General features: G+C 39.9%; 1 protein-coding gene across 1 annotated transcript in view; it reads right to left on the bottom strand.

Annotated features, from left to right (window-relative positions):
• The window catches only part of LOC115221286 (coiled-coil domain-containing protein 90B, mitochondrial), a 33738-nt gene that overhangs the window by 1284 nt on the left and 14078 nt on the right, over positions 1-18376 (bottom strand). The window contains exons 3-7 of the mRNA XM_029791435.2: positions 11825-11935; positions 4545-4648; positions 3243-3344; positions 1029-1142; positions 731-845 (exon numbers count right to left, since the gene is read on the bottom strand). Of these exons, the coding sequence (XP_029647295.1) occupies positions 731-845; positions 1029-1142; positions 3243-3344; positions 4545-4648; positions 11825-11935 (546 nt within the window). The remainder of the gene's footprint in view (positions 1-730; positions 846-1028; positions 1143-3242; positions 3345-4544; positions 4649-11824; positions 11936-18376) is intronic.

The raw sequence follows: 18376 nt of genomic DNA, 5'->3' as shown, positions 1-18376 counted from the left end.
CACAGCATGTATTTTGATGCTTTAATACTAGATATTAAATTGAGAAGCCAGCAGTTCATATTGTCACAAACTGGCATTTGTGGTGTCTGATCAAGAAACTACACTCTCAAATAACCCAGTTGAACTAGCTGTAAATGGAAACCAAACAAAGAAAATTCATTCTCAGATGGCACAGTCTCCATACTCTGAATAACAGCAGTACTCTCTTTTTTGCTCGTTTCAGTCATTTGACCGTGGCCATGCTGGAGCACTGCCTTTAGTCGAGCAAATCGACCCCAGGACTTCTTTGTAAGCCTAGTACTTATTTTATCGGTCTCTTTTGCTGAACTGCTACAGTTACAGGGACATAAACACACCACCATTAGTTGTCAAGCAATGTTGGGTGGACACACACACACATATATATATATATATATATATATATACGATGGGCTTCTTTCAGTTTCCATCTACCAAATCCACTCACAAGGCTTTGGTCGACCCGAGGCAATAGTAGAAGACACTTGCCCAAGGTGCCACGCAGTGGGAATGAACCCGGAACCATGTGATTGGTAAGTAAGCTACCTACCACACAGCCACGTGAAGTTTATTTTTGTAGTTCTGACTAGCAGACAGATGTGCTTCACCAAACTAAACATTCTTTCAGAGAAAGTCTTCTGCATATCTCCCTAACTTCCCACATGCAGCATAACAGCTTATAGGTATTCTCACCATAAAGCAATGAACCTACCTCCAGCATATTTCAGGACATCATTTCTGTGTTGCTCAAATGTTGTGCGGAGATCAGCAATTTTTGTATCAATTTTATTATTGATATTCGAAATTTGGGTTTCTTTATCAGCAAACTTGAAATTTAAAAATAAAATGATTTTATAGCAATTGTTGCAGGTTATTAACTTCAAATGTAATATTTAAGTTTTTTTTCTTACTTCAACAACACATTACTATAAATACAAAATGTTTTAGGATTAATCCCAAAATGCTATTTCTATTATTCAGTGTTGCATATAGAATAGCCAAACACATACCTCTTCGTTGGTACGGCCTCTTTCGAGATTTACATCCAGTAAGATTTTCCCTTCCAATTTAGACACTTCATCTCTTACAGTATCCTTTAGTTGCAATATATCTCTACTCTGTTTCTGAAAAGAAGATTAAAAAACCCCCCAAAAAACCATTAAGGTAACCAAAGAAACTGTTTGCCTTTTACATAACACTAAAACAGAAACATTTTAATTTATTAAGTTCTCCTGCTGGTTAGAGAGAAAATATAAATTAAGGAGATTTAAAATGCAAAAAGTTAGCAAGCCATTGACATATTGGGGATTATAAAATGATTGGATGTTTATGAAAATGACTGTTTTGAGTGACAAATTGAAGAAAAGCAACCTTATTCCTAAATCATTTAAATCAAAATTTAACTGTTGCTGAGATAATTGAATTCTCTGTCTGTCTGTCTCTCTTTATATATGCACACATACAATGTATACAGCTAAATATTTAAATCATTATTTCCCAACCTATTTTCCTGTGGGCCTCACTATAACTTTCCAGAAAAATGTATGTCCCTCCAGTGGTTGGAAAAAAAAAACCCAACTCTATTTTTAATATTTTATCATAATTATTTCATAAAAAATAATGTACTGAGTACAACAAAAAGTACATTATTGACTAAGAAATAAAGAAGTGAATCACTTTGAGAGCCTTGTGCCTGGCAACCACAGCAGATTTCCTTGATTTGAGGAGACAATTTTGTTAGCTTCAGCCATGACATTAGTATTAGTGCTATACTGTAGCAAACAGTCTTCATAGAGATGTTTGGCTGGAGGGATTGGTTTTGTTAGGCTGAGTATATGTGTAGTTTGTTTGCTGTGAAAAAAAGATTCCCACAATTCCATGTACAACTAAAAAAAAAAAAGTTTTGGGTCCCATGCTCCACCACGATTTTCCTCTCCCTCACTGGAGGGGCATATGCCTCATGGTGGGAACCACTGATAATTTATGTATTAACATGAATATCCATATAAAACTTCATTAGCTTAATGCCTGTTATGTGTAGGTTGCTTCTAGTAATTTTTGATGTTTAAATGTAAAAATATTTAAATTAGCCTTCTTATACACTATGACAGTGTGTATGTGTGTGTGTGTGTGTATATATATATATAAATTTACATTACCATCCCTCTTAAACCAATACAGAATCATTGTACCCTACCTCTCTTCTATTCTCCTTCAGCTATAAGGGCTACTTTAGGCCTGTAAGTTTCAATGTAATATCACTAAAGCTGGTACCATGAAAAAGTACCCAATATACTCAGCAAAGTGGTTGGCGTTAAGAACCATTTTACAGAGATTGGGACCTGACAGAATCCTCTGACATACTGGATCCTGCAGAACCATCCAACCAATGCCAGTGTGGAAGGTAGACATCAAATGAAGATGATAAAATTCTCATTTTTATCCCCTTAAAATTCTACAAATGATTTTCCTTATTAATCACAAATTCTATTTAAACTTATACTGCCTGTTGTTGTTTATTCATGATGCTTCAAATATAATGCTTTTAACGAGAGAAAACAACAAAATTGAAAGCCTGTGGACAAGCTGTAATAATTCTTTACATATGAACAACATTGTTTCATGCAAATGATTATATGTAGTGATTGTTTAAAAATTATTAACTTCCAAATAAGCTTAAAAAGATTAAGAAATATTTTTCTGCATGGGATGAGTTGTCGTCTCACCCTGATATTTATTATGTTTTTAACACAGCACTGCCATAAGAAATTATCTCAGGACAAATAGCACAATAACTGGCCTGTCAATGGTGTGTACACTTTAGGTGTGATATGTAGATGGCTATTTAAATTTAATACTGCTTCAATTTTGTATGCAAGATTTTTTATTCAACCGGGCAGGTATTTGCAACATCAGTGAATGTTTTATTCACTGTTTCCTATATCACAGCCAATGAACTCTTGTCTGAGCATGTGGCTGGCTGCGAGCATGCATCATTGAGAATGCTAGGAAAAAGACCGAAATGCACATGTGTTCTTGCTGGCCACTGGTGGATGAATTTTCGTTTCCTGTCTGATATCTGTATTTTTAACACAGCATGTCCATAAGAGATGTCACTGCAGTGACTGGCCTTTCAATAGTGTATTTACATTAAATATGGTATACAGGTGGCTATCTTAAAATTTCTTGAATTATTTTGTAAAAAAAAAAAAAAAAAACCTTACTTCTGTTATATTGCGTAGGTTTGAGAATTCACTTTTCTCAAGAATGATCATGTCCTTCTTAACAGCTGCAATTTCAGCCAGTAATTGCTGGGTTACAATTTCCTGCAGAAAAACGTGGAAAAATTAAAGTTTAAGAAAAAATTAAATAGAAGACATTGCACAATAAAAATGGAATTTGTTTATAAAATGCTTTCTCTTTTTAATTGTCTGTGGTCATCCAGTTAAAACGCAACTTGAGATCTAGATTTCTTAATTTTGTAATTAGTTATGCATATAACATACTAATATAGCTAATACATATATATATTTTATAAGTATTAGGTCTTTAATAAAGTATTGAAAACTTTATAAAGCTGCAACGAGCCAAAGAAATATTTGGAAAAATTTTAATTACTCAGGACCAAATTAGTAATTCTTTGAATTAGTTAAATCCATTGAACATTCGTTGTAAATTTAATGATTAAATCTAGTTTCTAATAATTGATTGTCAATATTTGAGTGGTTGGTATTAGGAAGAAATCAATACCAAACCAGACTGGAGTCTGGTGCAGTCTTCCAGCTTATCAGCCCTGGTCAAACCATTCAACCTATTACAGCATGGACAACCAATGTTAAATGATGATGATGATTCTGAGATAACTGGCAAGAAAAAAGAAAACAAGGGAAGTCACCTCTTCCCATTGTAGATATAATAATTTTGTTCTCTTAAAATTTTTCAAATTTTGGCACAAGGCCAGTAAATTAAGGGATGGGAGTAGGTTGATTACATCAGCCCCAGCTCAACTGGCACTTATCCCAGAAAGGATGAAAGACAAAGTTGGCCATGGCAGAATTTGAACTCAGATGGATGAAATGCTGCTAAGAATTTTGCCTGTTGTGTTAATAATTCTGCCAATTAATTGAAATATTAATATACAAAAATGTAGAAAATTATTAAGAAAGCCTTTTCAGATTTTATATGGGAAGGTGTGGGTGAATTTAAATCAGAACTTACTAAAATTCTGAATTAATAAGGACTAAATTAGTAATTCTTTGAATTAGTTAAATTCATTGAGCACTTCTTGTAAAAAGTTAATGATTAAATAAATTAGTTTGTAATAACGGTCAGGTAAGAAAAAGAAATACACATGAAGTCTCTTTTTCCCTTTATTTTATAATAATATTCTATTAAAATTAATTGAAATATTAATATACAAAGATGTACAATATCAGAAAAAAAAGAAGCCTTTTCAGATTTAATTTGGGAATGGGTGGGCAAATTCAGTTTATTCAGAATTTGTTAGAATTTTGAAAGTAGTTTACCTGTTGTGTTTTTGTAACCATCTCTTTAGATTGTTGTTCAAGTGTCATATTAACTACTTCGACAAGAGCTTCGGTGATAGCTTCAGCTTGTTCAATGGTGAAGCCTGTTGAATATAAAGCACAATTAGCAAAATGCCATGTATTTTCATGAATAATTTTTTTTCCTCCTTCTTGGGACACATAACTCTACTTGTGAAGACCTGTTGAGGCAAGTGAAAATCAAAAAATCAAGTCGAAATCGATCAACATCAATGGAATTTGTAGTTGTGGCACATAAGAGAACCATCTGAACGTGGCCGTAGCCAGCACCGCATTGGCTGGCCTCCGTGCTGGTGGCACATAACAAACACCATCCGATCGTGGCCGTTGCCAGCCTCGCCTGGCCTCCGTATTGGTGGCATGTAAAAAGCACCATCCGAGCGTGGCCGTTCGCCAGCCTTGTCTGGCACCTGTGTTGGTGACACATAAAAAGCACCCACTACACTCACGGAGTGGTTGGCGTCAGGAAGGGCATCCAGCTGTAGAAACACTGCCAGATCTGACTGGCCTGGTGCAGCCTTCGGGCTTCCCAGACCTCAGTTGAACCTTCCAACCCATGCTAGCATGGAAAGCGGACGTTAAACGATGATGATGATGATGTATGATCAGTATTGATTTGGATTAACTCAAATTATAACTGCCTCTGTTTTGACTATAACCATATGTATATTTTGACTTAGAGGCATGAATCAGCTAGTTAAATAATATTCCCATAACAGCTTAGTTGTCCTTCTTGAAAATATATCAACTAATATCATTTTATATCATCATCATCATCATTTAACGTCCGCTTTCCATGCTAGCATGGGTTGAACGATTTGACCGAGGGCTGGCAAACCAGATGGCTGCACCAGGCTCCAGTTTTGATTTGGCAGAGTTTCTACAGCTGGATGCTCTTCCTAATGCCAACCACTCCGAGAGTGTAGTGGGTGCTTTTTACGTGTCACCTGCACAGGGGCCAATCAAGCGGTACTGGCAACGACCTCGCTTGAATGCTTATACACATGCCACCGACACAAGTGCCAGTAAGGCGACGCTGGTAACGCTCGAATGGTGCCTTTTACGTGGCACCGCCATGGAAGCCAGTTAGCTGCTCTGGCAATGATCACGCTCGGATGATGCTCTTAGCACCCTACTAGCATGGGGCACAAGTGCCAGTAAGGTGACACTGGTTATGATCACACTCGAATGGTGCTTTTTATGTGACACTGGCACAGAAGCTGGTTAGCCGCTCTGTCAACGATCACACTCGTATGGTGCTCTTTGCACCCCGCTAGCACGGACGCCAGTCATTGAATTATTCATGCTTTAGAAAGCAGAAAATAGCAGAGATTTGAAGTGTTTAGCTTCTCCCTTCCATCAGAGTCAACCTGTCTTTCTCTGATTATAAGGGTGAAAAAATATTTTTGTAGCAGATGTATTCAGTACATAACTACTAAATACATCTTTTACAAATCCAAGGGCTTCTGCCTATATTAACAATAATCATGCTGTTTAAGTAAACGAACATATAAAAGTATTTCTCTCCTAATTTGTTTCCTCATTTCCATTGTGTGGCCATTACATTGTTACAAGCTGTGGAATGACACTGATATAAGTTCAGGTCACTATTGAAGTAATGGACAAGGTATCTTATGGAATTTCGTTTGATAGTGTGTTGGACATAATACCTTACGGAGTTTTGGTATACTTTGAATTGGAATCTCACAAAAGTCAACTTTGCCTTTCATCATTCTCTAATAGGCGTAGGAGTGGCTGTGTGGTAAGTAGCTTGCTAACCAACCACATGGTTCCGGGTTCTGTCCCTCTGTGTGGCACCTTGGGCAAGTGTCTTCTACTATAGCCTCGGGTCGACCAAAGCCTTGTGAGTGAATTTGGTAGAGAGAAACTGAAAGAAGCCCGTTGTATATATGTGTGTGTGTCTGTGTTTGTCCCCCCAACATCGCTTGACAACCGATGCTGGTGTGTTTATGTCCCCGTTACTTAGCAGTTTGGCTAACGAGACTGATACAATAAGTACTAGGCTTACAATGAATAAGTCCTGGGGTCGATTTGCTCGACTAAAGGCGGTGCTCCAGCATGGCCACACTCAAATGACTGAAACAAGTAAAAGAATAATACAAATAACGATATAATCTACAGGCAAGGCAGTGTGGTTTGGAAGTTCACTTTGTAACCACCTGTTTTTGGGTGTTGTCCTACAAGGTATCACATTGGGTAAGTGCTTTTGCTACAGCCTCGGTGTGACTAAAGCTATATGAGCGATATCTGGTCAGACAGGAACTAAAAGGGAAAAAAAGAAGCTCTGTGTGGGCATTTGTATATGTACACACACACATAAACGTGTGTGTGTGTCTCATCCCTAGTATACATAGGCACAGGTGTAGCTATGTGGCAAGTAGTTTGCTCTAATTGCATATGAGGCTGATAAAATAAACAACTTTTTTAATAATCAAAGTGAGTGGTCATCAGTTACCTCAATTGGTTATGTTCTTCAGAGGGTCTCTTTAAATCATTATTACTAAGCATCTGTTGTCCATGCTAGCATGGATTGGATGGTTTGATCAGGGCTGGCAAGCTGGAAGGCTGCACCAGACTCCAATCTGATTTGGCATGGTTTTTATAGCTGGATGCCCTTCCTAATGCCAACCACTTAGGGAGTCTAATAGGTGATTTTACATGTCACTGCCACAACTGTGATTTTACTTGGCTTGATGGGTTTTCTCATCATCAACGTCGTTTAGCATCCGCTTTCCATGCTAGCATGGGTTGAACGGTTCAACTGGGGTCTGGGAAGCCAGAAGGCTGCACCAGGCCCAGTCTGATCTGGCAATGTTTCTACAGCTGGATGCCCTTCCTAATGCCAACCACTCCCTGAGTGTAGTGGGTGCTTTTTACGTGCCGCCGGCACAGGTGCCAGACGAGGCTGGCAAACGGCCACGATCAGATGGTGCTTTTTACGTGCCACCGGCATGGGGGCCAGACGAGGCTGGCAATGACCACGAACGGATGGTGCTTTTTACGTGCCACCAGCACGAGGCCAGTCGGGGCGGCGCTGGCAACGGCCACGTTCGGATGGTTCTCTTACGTGCCACCGGCACTGGTATCACAGCTGCAATTTCCATTGATGTTGATCAATTTCGATTCTCACTTGCCTCAACAGGTCTTCACAAGTAGAGTTTTGTGTCCCAAGAAGGAAAGGTATGCATAAGTGGACTGGCTACATCCCATGTAGAAGCCACGGGTTATGGTCTCACTTGTCCTGCCGGGTCTTCTCATGCACAACATACTTCCAAAGGTCTCGGTCTCTAGTCATTTCCTGTCTTCTCAATCATGACATAATGCCAAAGGTCTCAGTCCTTGCCTCTATGAAGCCCAACACTTGAAAGGTGCTATTATATGTGCCACCAGCATAGGTGCCAGTTACAGGACATCAGTATCAGCCACGACTATAATTTCACTTGACTCAACGGGTCTTCTCAAGCAAAGCATTTTGTCAAAGGTCTTAGTCACTTGTCATTGCCTCTGTGAGGCCTACAGTCCGAAGATCATGCTTCACTACCTTGTCCCATGTCTTGGGTCTACCTCTACCACAGGCTCCCTCCAATTCTATTTTCACAATTTTACTTTGATAGATAGAAGATAAAAAGTTCTTTACAAAGCTACCTTAATGAAGGTGACAGTAAACTAAAGTCAGTGACACAATGGAAAATAGTAAAACATGTAGATGATTTTCTCATGGACAGATGCTGCACAGAAAGATTAACTATATGAATTTTTTTGGTCAAGAATTTGGTGACAAGACAAAGAACGTCATTGATAAATATTATTAGGCCCAAGTCAACTTTGATGGAAGAAATCTATGATGAAAGATGTATTTATCACATACTTTATTCAGTTAGGTAATGTATTTCGGAATACATTATCTACTGTGCCCCCACCACCCTTTTAAAAAACAATAGGCAATGATTTGAGGGGTATTTGAACTACTGGACAAGTTTCCTTGTTAATATATTTCTTTACAACCCACAAGGGGCTAAACACAGAGGGGACAAACAACGACAGACAAACGGATTAAGTCAATTACATCGACCCCAGTGCGTAACTGGTACTTAATTTATTGACCCCGAAAGGATGAAAGGCAAAGTCGACCTAGGCGGAATTTGAACTCAGAACGCAGCGGTGGACGAAATACCGCAAAGCATTTCGCCTGGCGTGCCAACGATTCTACCAGCTCGCCGCCTTGTTAATATGTCAAATTGATAGCTACCTTTTTTGATCCTTTTATAATATTTAATCCTTCTTTATCTCATCCATATATTTATAGACTGAAGCAGTTTTATAGATAACATTACCCCAAAAGTCATGTTTAGCTAGACTATTTACCTATATTTGGAGATAAGAACAATTAAAAAAATATCCTACTTTCCTTGAATAAAGAGGCATCATAGAATAATAACACTTTAACCTTGTGAGGTACAAGGTGATTTATCTAATGCTGGTGCCATGATAAAAGGCACCCAATATGCTCTCTAAAATAGTTAGCAAATACAAGGAGACGATATAAGGTCAAGGGAACACTATAGTAGAGTTGAAAGTATGACAACTTTTGTAGTACTAATGTCTTGAACTGTACAGTCAAGTGGTTGGTATTAGAAAAAGCATCCAGCCATAGCAACTATGCCAAGAAATAGAGTGCCTGAGCTAGATGTAGTTCTCCTGTCTGTCTGGGGAAACAGTAACTGAATAAGAGCTGTTTTGGAATGTGACAACCTATCTAATATACAGGGTGTCCCAAAAGTCACTCCATTGTCTAGTGTGGCATGGTTTCTACAGGTGGATGCCCTTTCTAATGCCAACCACTCCACAGAGTGTACTGGGTGCTTTTAATGTGTAACCAGTACTGGTATAAATTCTGCTATGGTGGACGGGTCTTCTTGAGTATGGCAATGCACCAAATATTTCAGTTTTTAATCATTTCCTTCGTAAGGCTTAGTGTCTTGAGATTGGCCTTCAGTAATTTGCCCCACATCCTCCTGGGTCTCCCTCTTCCACAAGTTCCACTTTAAGTGATTGGCACTTCTGTATGCAACTATCTAAATGATGGGCTTCTACCCAGTTGCTTTACCAAATTTACTCATGTGGCATTGATTGGCCTAGGGCTATAGTAGAAGACATTTGCTGAAGGTGCTATGCAGTGGGGACTGAACCCAAAACTACGTGATTGCAAAGCAAGCTTCTTAATCACACAGCCATCCCTGCACCCAATGACTTCATCATCATCGTTTAACGTCCGTTTTCTGTGCTAGCACAGGTTGGACGGTTTGACTGGGGTCTGGGAAGCCAGGAGCTGCACCAGGCTCCAGTCTGATCTGGCAGTGTTTCTACAGCTGGATGCCCTTCCTAACGCCAACCACTCCGCGAGTGTAGTGGGTGCTTTTTACATGCCCAATTAATTTAATATATGCTACTCATTAGGTGTATTCCTGGATATATACATCAATCAGTAGCCTAATGGATAAGAATTTAAGGGTTGCTACACTTAGTTTAACAAATACAACTTCTAGTTTGAATCCTGTCAGTTTTAAACTATGTACAAATTGAGGGATAAGATAGCTGGTGGCAGAGACTGAAACAAAATGCAAATGGAAATATTTAAAAAAAAAAAAAATTTGCCATTCCAAAAATGGAATTAATATTTTGGGAAATTGTAATCCAATTAACAGCTTTTCTCAGACACCTAGTTAGTTGCTAATATATTATACAATATATATGGTGGTGAGCTGGCAGAATTGTTAGCATACTAGGCAAAATGCTTAGTGGCTTTTTGTCTGTCTTAATGTTCTGAGTTCAAATTCTGCCGAGTTTGACTTTGCCTTTCATCCTCTCAAGGTCAGTAAAATAAGGACAAGCTGAACACTGGGGCCCTCCGTCACAACTGCTTGCCTTGTGCCAAATTTGAAACCAATATATCATTCAATATATTTCATTAAATATTTTTGTTTTTGGTAGAAAATTGTAGAGCAGAAACCAAAATGCTCTCTGAGGTCTTAGTTCAAGTCCAACCAGGTCGACTTCATATTTTGCCATTCTAAGATTGATAAAATAAAGTATCAATTAGTTAGTAATAATTGATACTTTATGTATCAAGGACCAACTGTGTGAACGACTGATGTTAAAGGTGAATATACTTGCCGCAGCTAAGCCCCAAATTGCTTCTTATCTCATATCCATTATAGGTAAGAATAGAAAATGTATGTTAAAGCTATAACTTTCCTTTTTATTTAGGTGAAAAGCTTAAGATAAGATAACTGTTTTTACTTAGGGACCTAATACCTTTACTATCTTATCTATAATATGATTTTGTCTGTATACTTATTTCTTTACTACCCACAAGGGGCTAAACACAGAGAGGATAAACAAGGACAGACAAACAGATTAAGTCGATTATATCGACCCCAGTGCGTAACTGGTACTTATTTAATCGACCCCGAAAGGATGAAAGGCAAAGTCGACCTCGGCGGAATTTGAACTCAGAACGTAACGGCAGACAAAATACGGCTACGCATTTCGCCCGGTGTGCTAACGTTTCTGCCAGCTCTCCGCCTTATACTCTTTATGTCTGTATACTCTTTTCTCTTTTACTTGTTTCAGTCATTTGACTGCGGCCATGCTGGAGCACCGCCTATAGTCGAGCAAATCGACCCCGGGACTTATTCTTTGTAAGCTCAGTACTTATTCTATCGGTCTCTTTTGCCGAACCGCTAAGTGAAGGGGACATAAACACACCAGCATCGGTTGTCAAGCAATGCTAGGGGGACAAACACAGACACACAAATATATATACATATATATGACAGGCTTCTTTCAGTTTCCGTCTACCAAATCCACTCACAAGGCATTGGTCGGCCCGGGGCTATAGTAGAAGACACTTGCTCAAGGTGCCACGCAGTGGGACTGAACCCGGAACCATGTGGTTGGTTAGCAAGCTACTTACCACATAGCCACTCCTGCGAAAATAATTTGGCTTTGTTGAAAGTTACTGTATTCAATGACTTATAACATGAATGTGACAATTTCAAACATGCATCATGATCATACATGCAGTATCCTTCATTTCCAATCCTCCTGAAATGGAAAAACATCCAACCATAGAAAATCACTGTAAACGAATTCTGTCTAACGAGCAGTGAAAGGTTGATATTAAAAAAATAAATAAAATAGATAAAAAAGATAGGTACCTCGTAGCTGAAGTTGCTGAACAAGAGCATGTGTATCGCAATGCAATGTTTTGCGTATTACGGACAAGTCAACATCTCTTTTCTGGTACGACATTCTCCGAAATGGAATCCCTAAAAATGCAAGATAAAAAAATATATATATATCATCATCATCATCATATATATATATATATATATTTCTTTACTGCCCACAAGAGGCTAAACATAGAGCGAACAAACAAGGACAAACTCGATTACATCGATCCCAGTGCGAAACTGGTACTTTATTTATCGACCCCGAAAGGATGAAAGGTAAAGTCGACCTCGGCGGAATTTGAACTCAGACCGTAACGACAGACGAAATACGGCTACGCATTTCGCCCGGCGTGCTAACGTTTCTGCCAGCTCGCCGATATATATATATATTTATATGTATAAAAAATATATATAAAAATACAAAATGGAACAAGAACGCAAAACACTCAAAGAGATTACACAAAAAACGGACGGGTCATTCGAAGCCTCTAATCTTCAGTCAAGAACCGGATCGTCCTCGCAATTTCAGCTGATTAATCTTGAGATCGCTCCGATCCAGCCAGCCCCAAGGAAAAACTAAGCTACGAGCATTAGATATAGATATATATATATATATATATATATATATATAGTTAATCCAAAAATGAAAACACAACAATGCGAGGACATGGAACAAGTATAGTATTATATATATATATGTGTACACACACACATATCATAAAAAAACAAACTTCAATATATGCACTGACTGAACTTGATTTTAATAAAGTGCTTGAAAGACAATAGGCTGTAAAAACAAAAGCTGAAACAATTAACTTCAGCTATAGATACTAACAGCAGCAGACATTTAAACAATAAAGAATACATTTAAGTACCAATTGACATATGCACAAATACACATGTTATTATATGTATATATGCAATAAGTTTCAAAGATAAGACTTAGTTAATAACTGTTCCATATTAATGAAAAGAAATTTTATCTTAAAAGGATCAGAGAAGGAAAGGGTGGATGCCACTAAAGACACGAGTCTAGTTCATTGATTAGATCAGCTTGTGACCTACAGCTGAGCTGACATAGAGATATATGGCTGCCAAACAAAAAGCCAGAAGAGCCAAGACAGTTGTAGTACTGACGAATACCTACATTTCATATCATCATCATCATTTAGCGTCTGCTTTCCATGCTGGCATGGGTTAGATGGTTTGACTGAAACTGGTGAGCTGGAGGGCTGCACCAGGTTCCAGTCTGATTTGGCATGTTTCTTATTTCTTTATTGCCCATAGAGGGGACCAAGAAGGACAGACAAAGGGATTAAGTCGATTACATCGACCCCAGTGCATAATTGGTACTTAATTTATTGACCCCAAAAGGATGAAAGGCAAAGTCGACCTCAGTGGAATTTGAACTCAGAGCCTAGTGCAGATGAAACACCTATTTCTTTACTACCCACAAGGGTCTGAACATAGAGAGGACAAACAAGGACAGACAAACAAATTAAGTCGACTATATCAACCCCAGTGCATAACTGGTACTTATTTAATCGTCCCCGAAAGGATAAAAGACAAAGTCGACCTCGGCGGAATTTGAACTCAGAATGTAGCGCAGATGAAATACTGCTAAGCATTTTGCCCGGCGTGCTAACGTTTCTTATTTCTTTATTGCCCACAAGGAGCTAAACATAGAGGGGACAAACAAAAACAGACAAAGGGATTTAGTCGATTACATTGACCCCAGTGTGTAACTGGTACTTAATTTATCGACCTCGGAACATAGCGGCAGATGAAATAACCACTAAGCACTTCGCTTAGATGATGGGTTTTCTTGAGTACAGCAAGGCACCAGGTATCTTGGTCCTTTGTCATCTTGCCTGAAAGGTTCAATGTTTTGAGGTTATCCTTCAGTACTTCGAGGTTAAGAAGATTAAAAGAAGTTTTTTTCCCGTAATTGTATGAATTCCTGTCTGTAGAACACAAATTAGCAAAACTTTTCTGAAAATTCCAACTAACAAAAAAGCCATGAGGGGTTGAGTAGGGTGCTTAAACTAGAATTCTGCTGAAAATTCTCCTGTAAAAATATGGTTAATATCTGAATGTTGTTATTACTATTAACTAATGCATAAAAGTTTTCCATTGCAGCCAAACTTCCATTCCCTGGTTTAATAACTAAGTGCAATTTCAATATTTTACAAATTTATTCTAAAATGCCATTGACTAGCATATTGAACAAGACTTGCTTTGTTCTTCACCAGAGTATAAATACATTGCATTAATTTAGAAATAAAAATTCAGGAAAATAGTGTAAAGGTTAAACTTCCTCAGTGATTCTATTATGGGTCATGATGGAAATGTCAACTGTGCACTTCTTACTTGAATGTTGGTACATGGAAATAAGTGAGGGCTATGCTTTATATGCTCATGCAACATAACACAAATGTGGAGATTTTCAGCCATATGAATACATGATGCATATGTGCCCAGTGAAAAAAGTACTGTATACTGTGAAAAGGCAGAAAGATACAGAAACATGGGGACGAGGTGGTTGTTGTTTAGCACCAGCTTAGCTGTAATCTAGACAAAAGGCATTCTAAAACTATCTAGATTTTATTTTTGGTTGGGTGAGTGGGGAAGAGACAGTATATGTGTGTGTGTGTGTGTGTGTGTGGAGGCACAATGGCCCAGTGGTTAGGGCAGCGAACTTGCGGTCGTAGGATCGCAGTTTCGATTCCCAGATTGGGCGTTGTGAATGTTTATTGGGCGAAAACACCTAAAGCTCCATGAGGCTCTGGCAGGGGGTGGTGGCGATCCCAGCTGTACTCTTTCGCCACAACTTTCTCTCACTCTTTCTTCTGTTGGCCTGCTCACTTAGTCAAATGACTGAAACAAGTAAAAGAGAAAGAGAAATACAAAGAGGAAAGATGTTAAATGCCGTTGATTTCTAACACTGGCAAAAGACCAAATATTTTGGGGGTAGATATATTTAATTTCACCCTAGTATTTGACTGGTATTTTAATCCTTGTTACCATATTTTTGTTGATATACATTTCCGCTCTTTTAAATAATGTTTAAAAAAAATAATGAAGAATTTAGTAAAATGACTGTTATCATTAACCCTTTCGTTACTGTATTTATTTTGAGATGATCTGTGTTTCTTTTAATTAATTTTAAATATAACAAAGAATTTAGTAAAATAACTTAGTTATCATTCAGATAGTGATAGGAACATAAATTGTGGCTAAATTTTGGTAGAAGATTTTAATTCAAAACTTATGAAAACAAGACATTTGTACTACAGAGCCAGAAGCGGTTTCAGCCGAGTTGGTATCAAAAGGGTTAAGCTGGTGTTTGGAACATAATAATTTGAAGATGTAATTGAAACAAGACAAATGCAGTTGCTTTCATAAATCCATCTCATTTCACTATAATATTGTCATCTCTCTCTCTATCCATACTACATTTTATAATGGCATTTTCTCTATCTGTTTGACAGGCTTTATTCCTTGTACACCTACAAATAAACTTTCATTCTGGCTGTGTTTGTGCATATGAGGATCATCTTCTTGTCTTGAGACAGCATTCACCCAGGGTGGGTTGAGCTGGCTTCATTCATCCTCAGTGCTGCATCTCTCACAAACGCCGACCAGACCTGGCGATTTGAGGCTAACGACCGCGTGATCTCCAACCACTCCTTATTCCAGTGGCGAACACCGTAGATATGGGGACCTAAGTTGGGTTCCAGATCAACCAGGTTTTTCGTTGTCCACCACATCGCTTTCGCCAACCCTGTAGGGGAGCTGGGGCAATTGCTTCATAGATGAAGAATTTAGTAAAATAAGCCAGTGCCGCCTCGACTGGCTTCCATAAAATGCACCAATCCGACCGTGGCCGATGCCAGCCTCGCTTGGCACCAGTGCAGGTGGCACGTAAAAAGCACCCACTACACTCACGGAGTGGTTGGCGTTAGGAAGGGCATCCAGCTGTAGAAACGTTGCCAGATAAGACCGGAGCCTGGTGCAGCCTTCTGGCTTCCCAGATCCCCGGTCGAACGTCCAACCCATGCTAGCATGGAGAACGGACGTTAAACGATGATGATGATGACTTCATTATCATTAAGTTGGTGTTTGGAACACAATAATTTAGTTAGTTAGTTAGTTAATTTGGCTCAAAAGCAAATAGCAAGGCCATGTAGGGGGACATGGAGTTAAGTACAGGGTAGTGTTCATGTAAAGAGTTCAGGCCACTTGAGGTCCAGGGAGGCTTTGAACAAAGCGGTCGTCGGCATCTTCACCATCTCGTCTGGCAGCTTGTTCCACGGATCCGCAACCCGGACGGAGAAAGCTCCTCTCCTTCGATTGAGATGAAATCGTCGCAGGTAGAGCTTTTCGGAATGACCCCGCAGCCGACGCTCCGGAGCAGGAGTGAAGAACAGCTCTTTCGAGAGGTTACACTTCCGCTTATGATGTTGTGGGCAGAATGAGATCACCACGGCGGCGGCGTTTTTCAAGAGAACAAAGGTCGAGCGTCCTCAGCCTTTCTTCGTAGGACAAATTTTTGAGACCATGAACCATGCGGGTAGCCAGCCTGGACTCTTTCGAGGTGCTGTATGTCTTTGAGGAGATAAGGAGAAGAGGCTTGAATCCCATACTCCAATATGGGTCTCACCAGCGTGACATAGAGTGGCAGGAATATGGCTGCTGTGAGCATTCCGAATGACCGTCGAATCAAAAACAGAATTCCGCGCGCTTTGTTGGCAGCATGGACGCACTGGGCCGAAGGCGAAAAGGAGGAATCCACCAAGATACCCAGGTCCTTTACCTGATCGGTCCTCTCCAGCAGCAGACGACCCGGCTCGAAATCAAGTTGAGTTGCAGGAGTAGAGCCGACAGGCAGATGACAGCACTTGACACGTTCAGACACAGGTCCCAATCGTTAGACCACTTCCAAATTTGGTGGAGGCATCGACGAAGATCCTCTATACTACCGCGAGGAGCGACCAGTTGATATCGTCGGCAAATAGAAGGGTGTGTTGCGTGAGGTCGTCGGGCAAGTCATTTATGAAGACTAAGAACAACAAGGGCCCAAGCACTGAACCTTGAGGCACGCCACTGCTCGCACTGGAGACGTCGGACCGCGAACCATTAACTTGAACTTGGAAGGAGCGATCTGAGAGGAAGGCACCAACCCATCGTACAATATCCGGATGGAAACTATATGCTTGAAGCTTGACAAGTAGTAGGCGGTGGTTTACCGAGTCAAAAGCTTTGGCAAAGTCCATAAAACGATGTCAACAGCATCACTATCATCGAGGATGCGCGTCACCAATTCTTCCATTACTAGTAAGTTGGTCAAGCATGATCTCTTCGGCACGAAGCCGTGTTGGGAATCAGTGATCGAGGCTGTGTTTAGGAGGTGGAGCATCATACTTTTCTTAAGGATGGTTTTGAACATCTTGCTGATTATTGATGTAAGGGAAACCGGTCGGTAGTTAAGCGGGTCTTCGCGGCTCCCTTTCTTGAAAATTGGCAGATTATCGTGCTGTTCTCCAGTCTGCAGGTATAACACCCGTCGCCAATGACATATTGAATAGTCGTGTTAAGGGCTCGCAGATGACCGGAGCCAACGCTTTGATAAACCGTGGGTGTATGCTGTCAGGGCCGTGGCCTTGAATAACATGTTTGACTTGGTCCGCATGATGATCAATCGAAGCATTGGAGGTACCGATCTATCAAATGGAGGGGTTCACGACCATCATCTTGTTGAAAATAGTTGAAAAAGCCTCGGCAAATAATTGACTCTGTTGATAAGGGTCCTCAATCGATACGCCTGTTGAGTCTACCAACGTTGCAATCTGGTTGTTCAAGCGGGAATTCCGCTGGACATGGGCAAAGAAGGTTTTTGGATTGCTACTGGCATTTGCCGCGATTTTGTATTCATAACTGAAGCGTTCTTTCTTTTCAATTTTCACGGCTCGGTCTCGTTGAGTTTTGTACACCTCAAAAGCTGCAGTCGAATCCAGATTTTTTAATTCAGCCCAAGCAATATCTCTGAGTCGACGTTCTCGTTTAACCTTTTCGTCACCCAGGGCTTGTGTTTCTTCCTCTTGGAAGTCCAACGGGAACTGCCTGGTCAGTCAAACAGATTACATATGCTTTGAGGGATGACCATAGTTCGTCAACTGAGGACAACGTCATCAGGGAACGCCAGTCCAGAAGCGCGGAAGCCTCGGTTAGAATTTCAAGATTAATTGCAGAGAAGACTTACGTGGCAGCGAAGTAATCGTGGGCGTGCAAAAAGTTGTGTGCATGACGAACTTCAGGACTGCATGATCACTCTTGGCAAGAGGGGCGCACACAGATACGTCTGACACTGATCTTGGATAGCGGGAGAATACCAGATCTAGCATAGATGGCTGCTGCCCAGACCGATGCCTTGTCGGATATTCAACATGTTGCGATAGAAAACAATCTTCAGCCACGTCAAGAAGGGCCTGGCCGAACCGGGAAGATGTTGTACAAATTGATGCGGGCCAATCGATC

Source organism: Octopus sinensis, linkage group LG18, assembly GCF_006345805.1.
Source record: "Octopus sinensis linkage group LG18, ASM634580v1, whole genome shotgun sequence".
Classification (NCBI taxonomy): Eukaryota; Metazoa; Mollusca; class Cephalopoda; order Octopoda; family Octopodidae; genus Octopus; species Octopus sinensis.
Note: the sequence above shows the minus strand (reverse complement) of the source record. Positions and strands in the feature narration are given on the sequence as shown.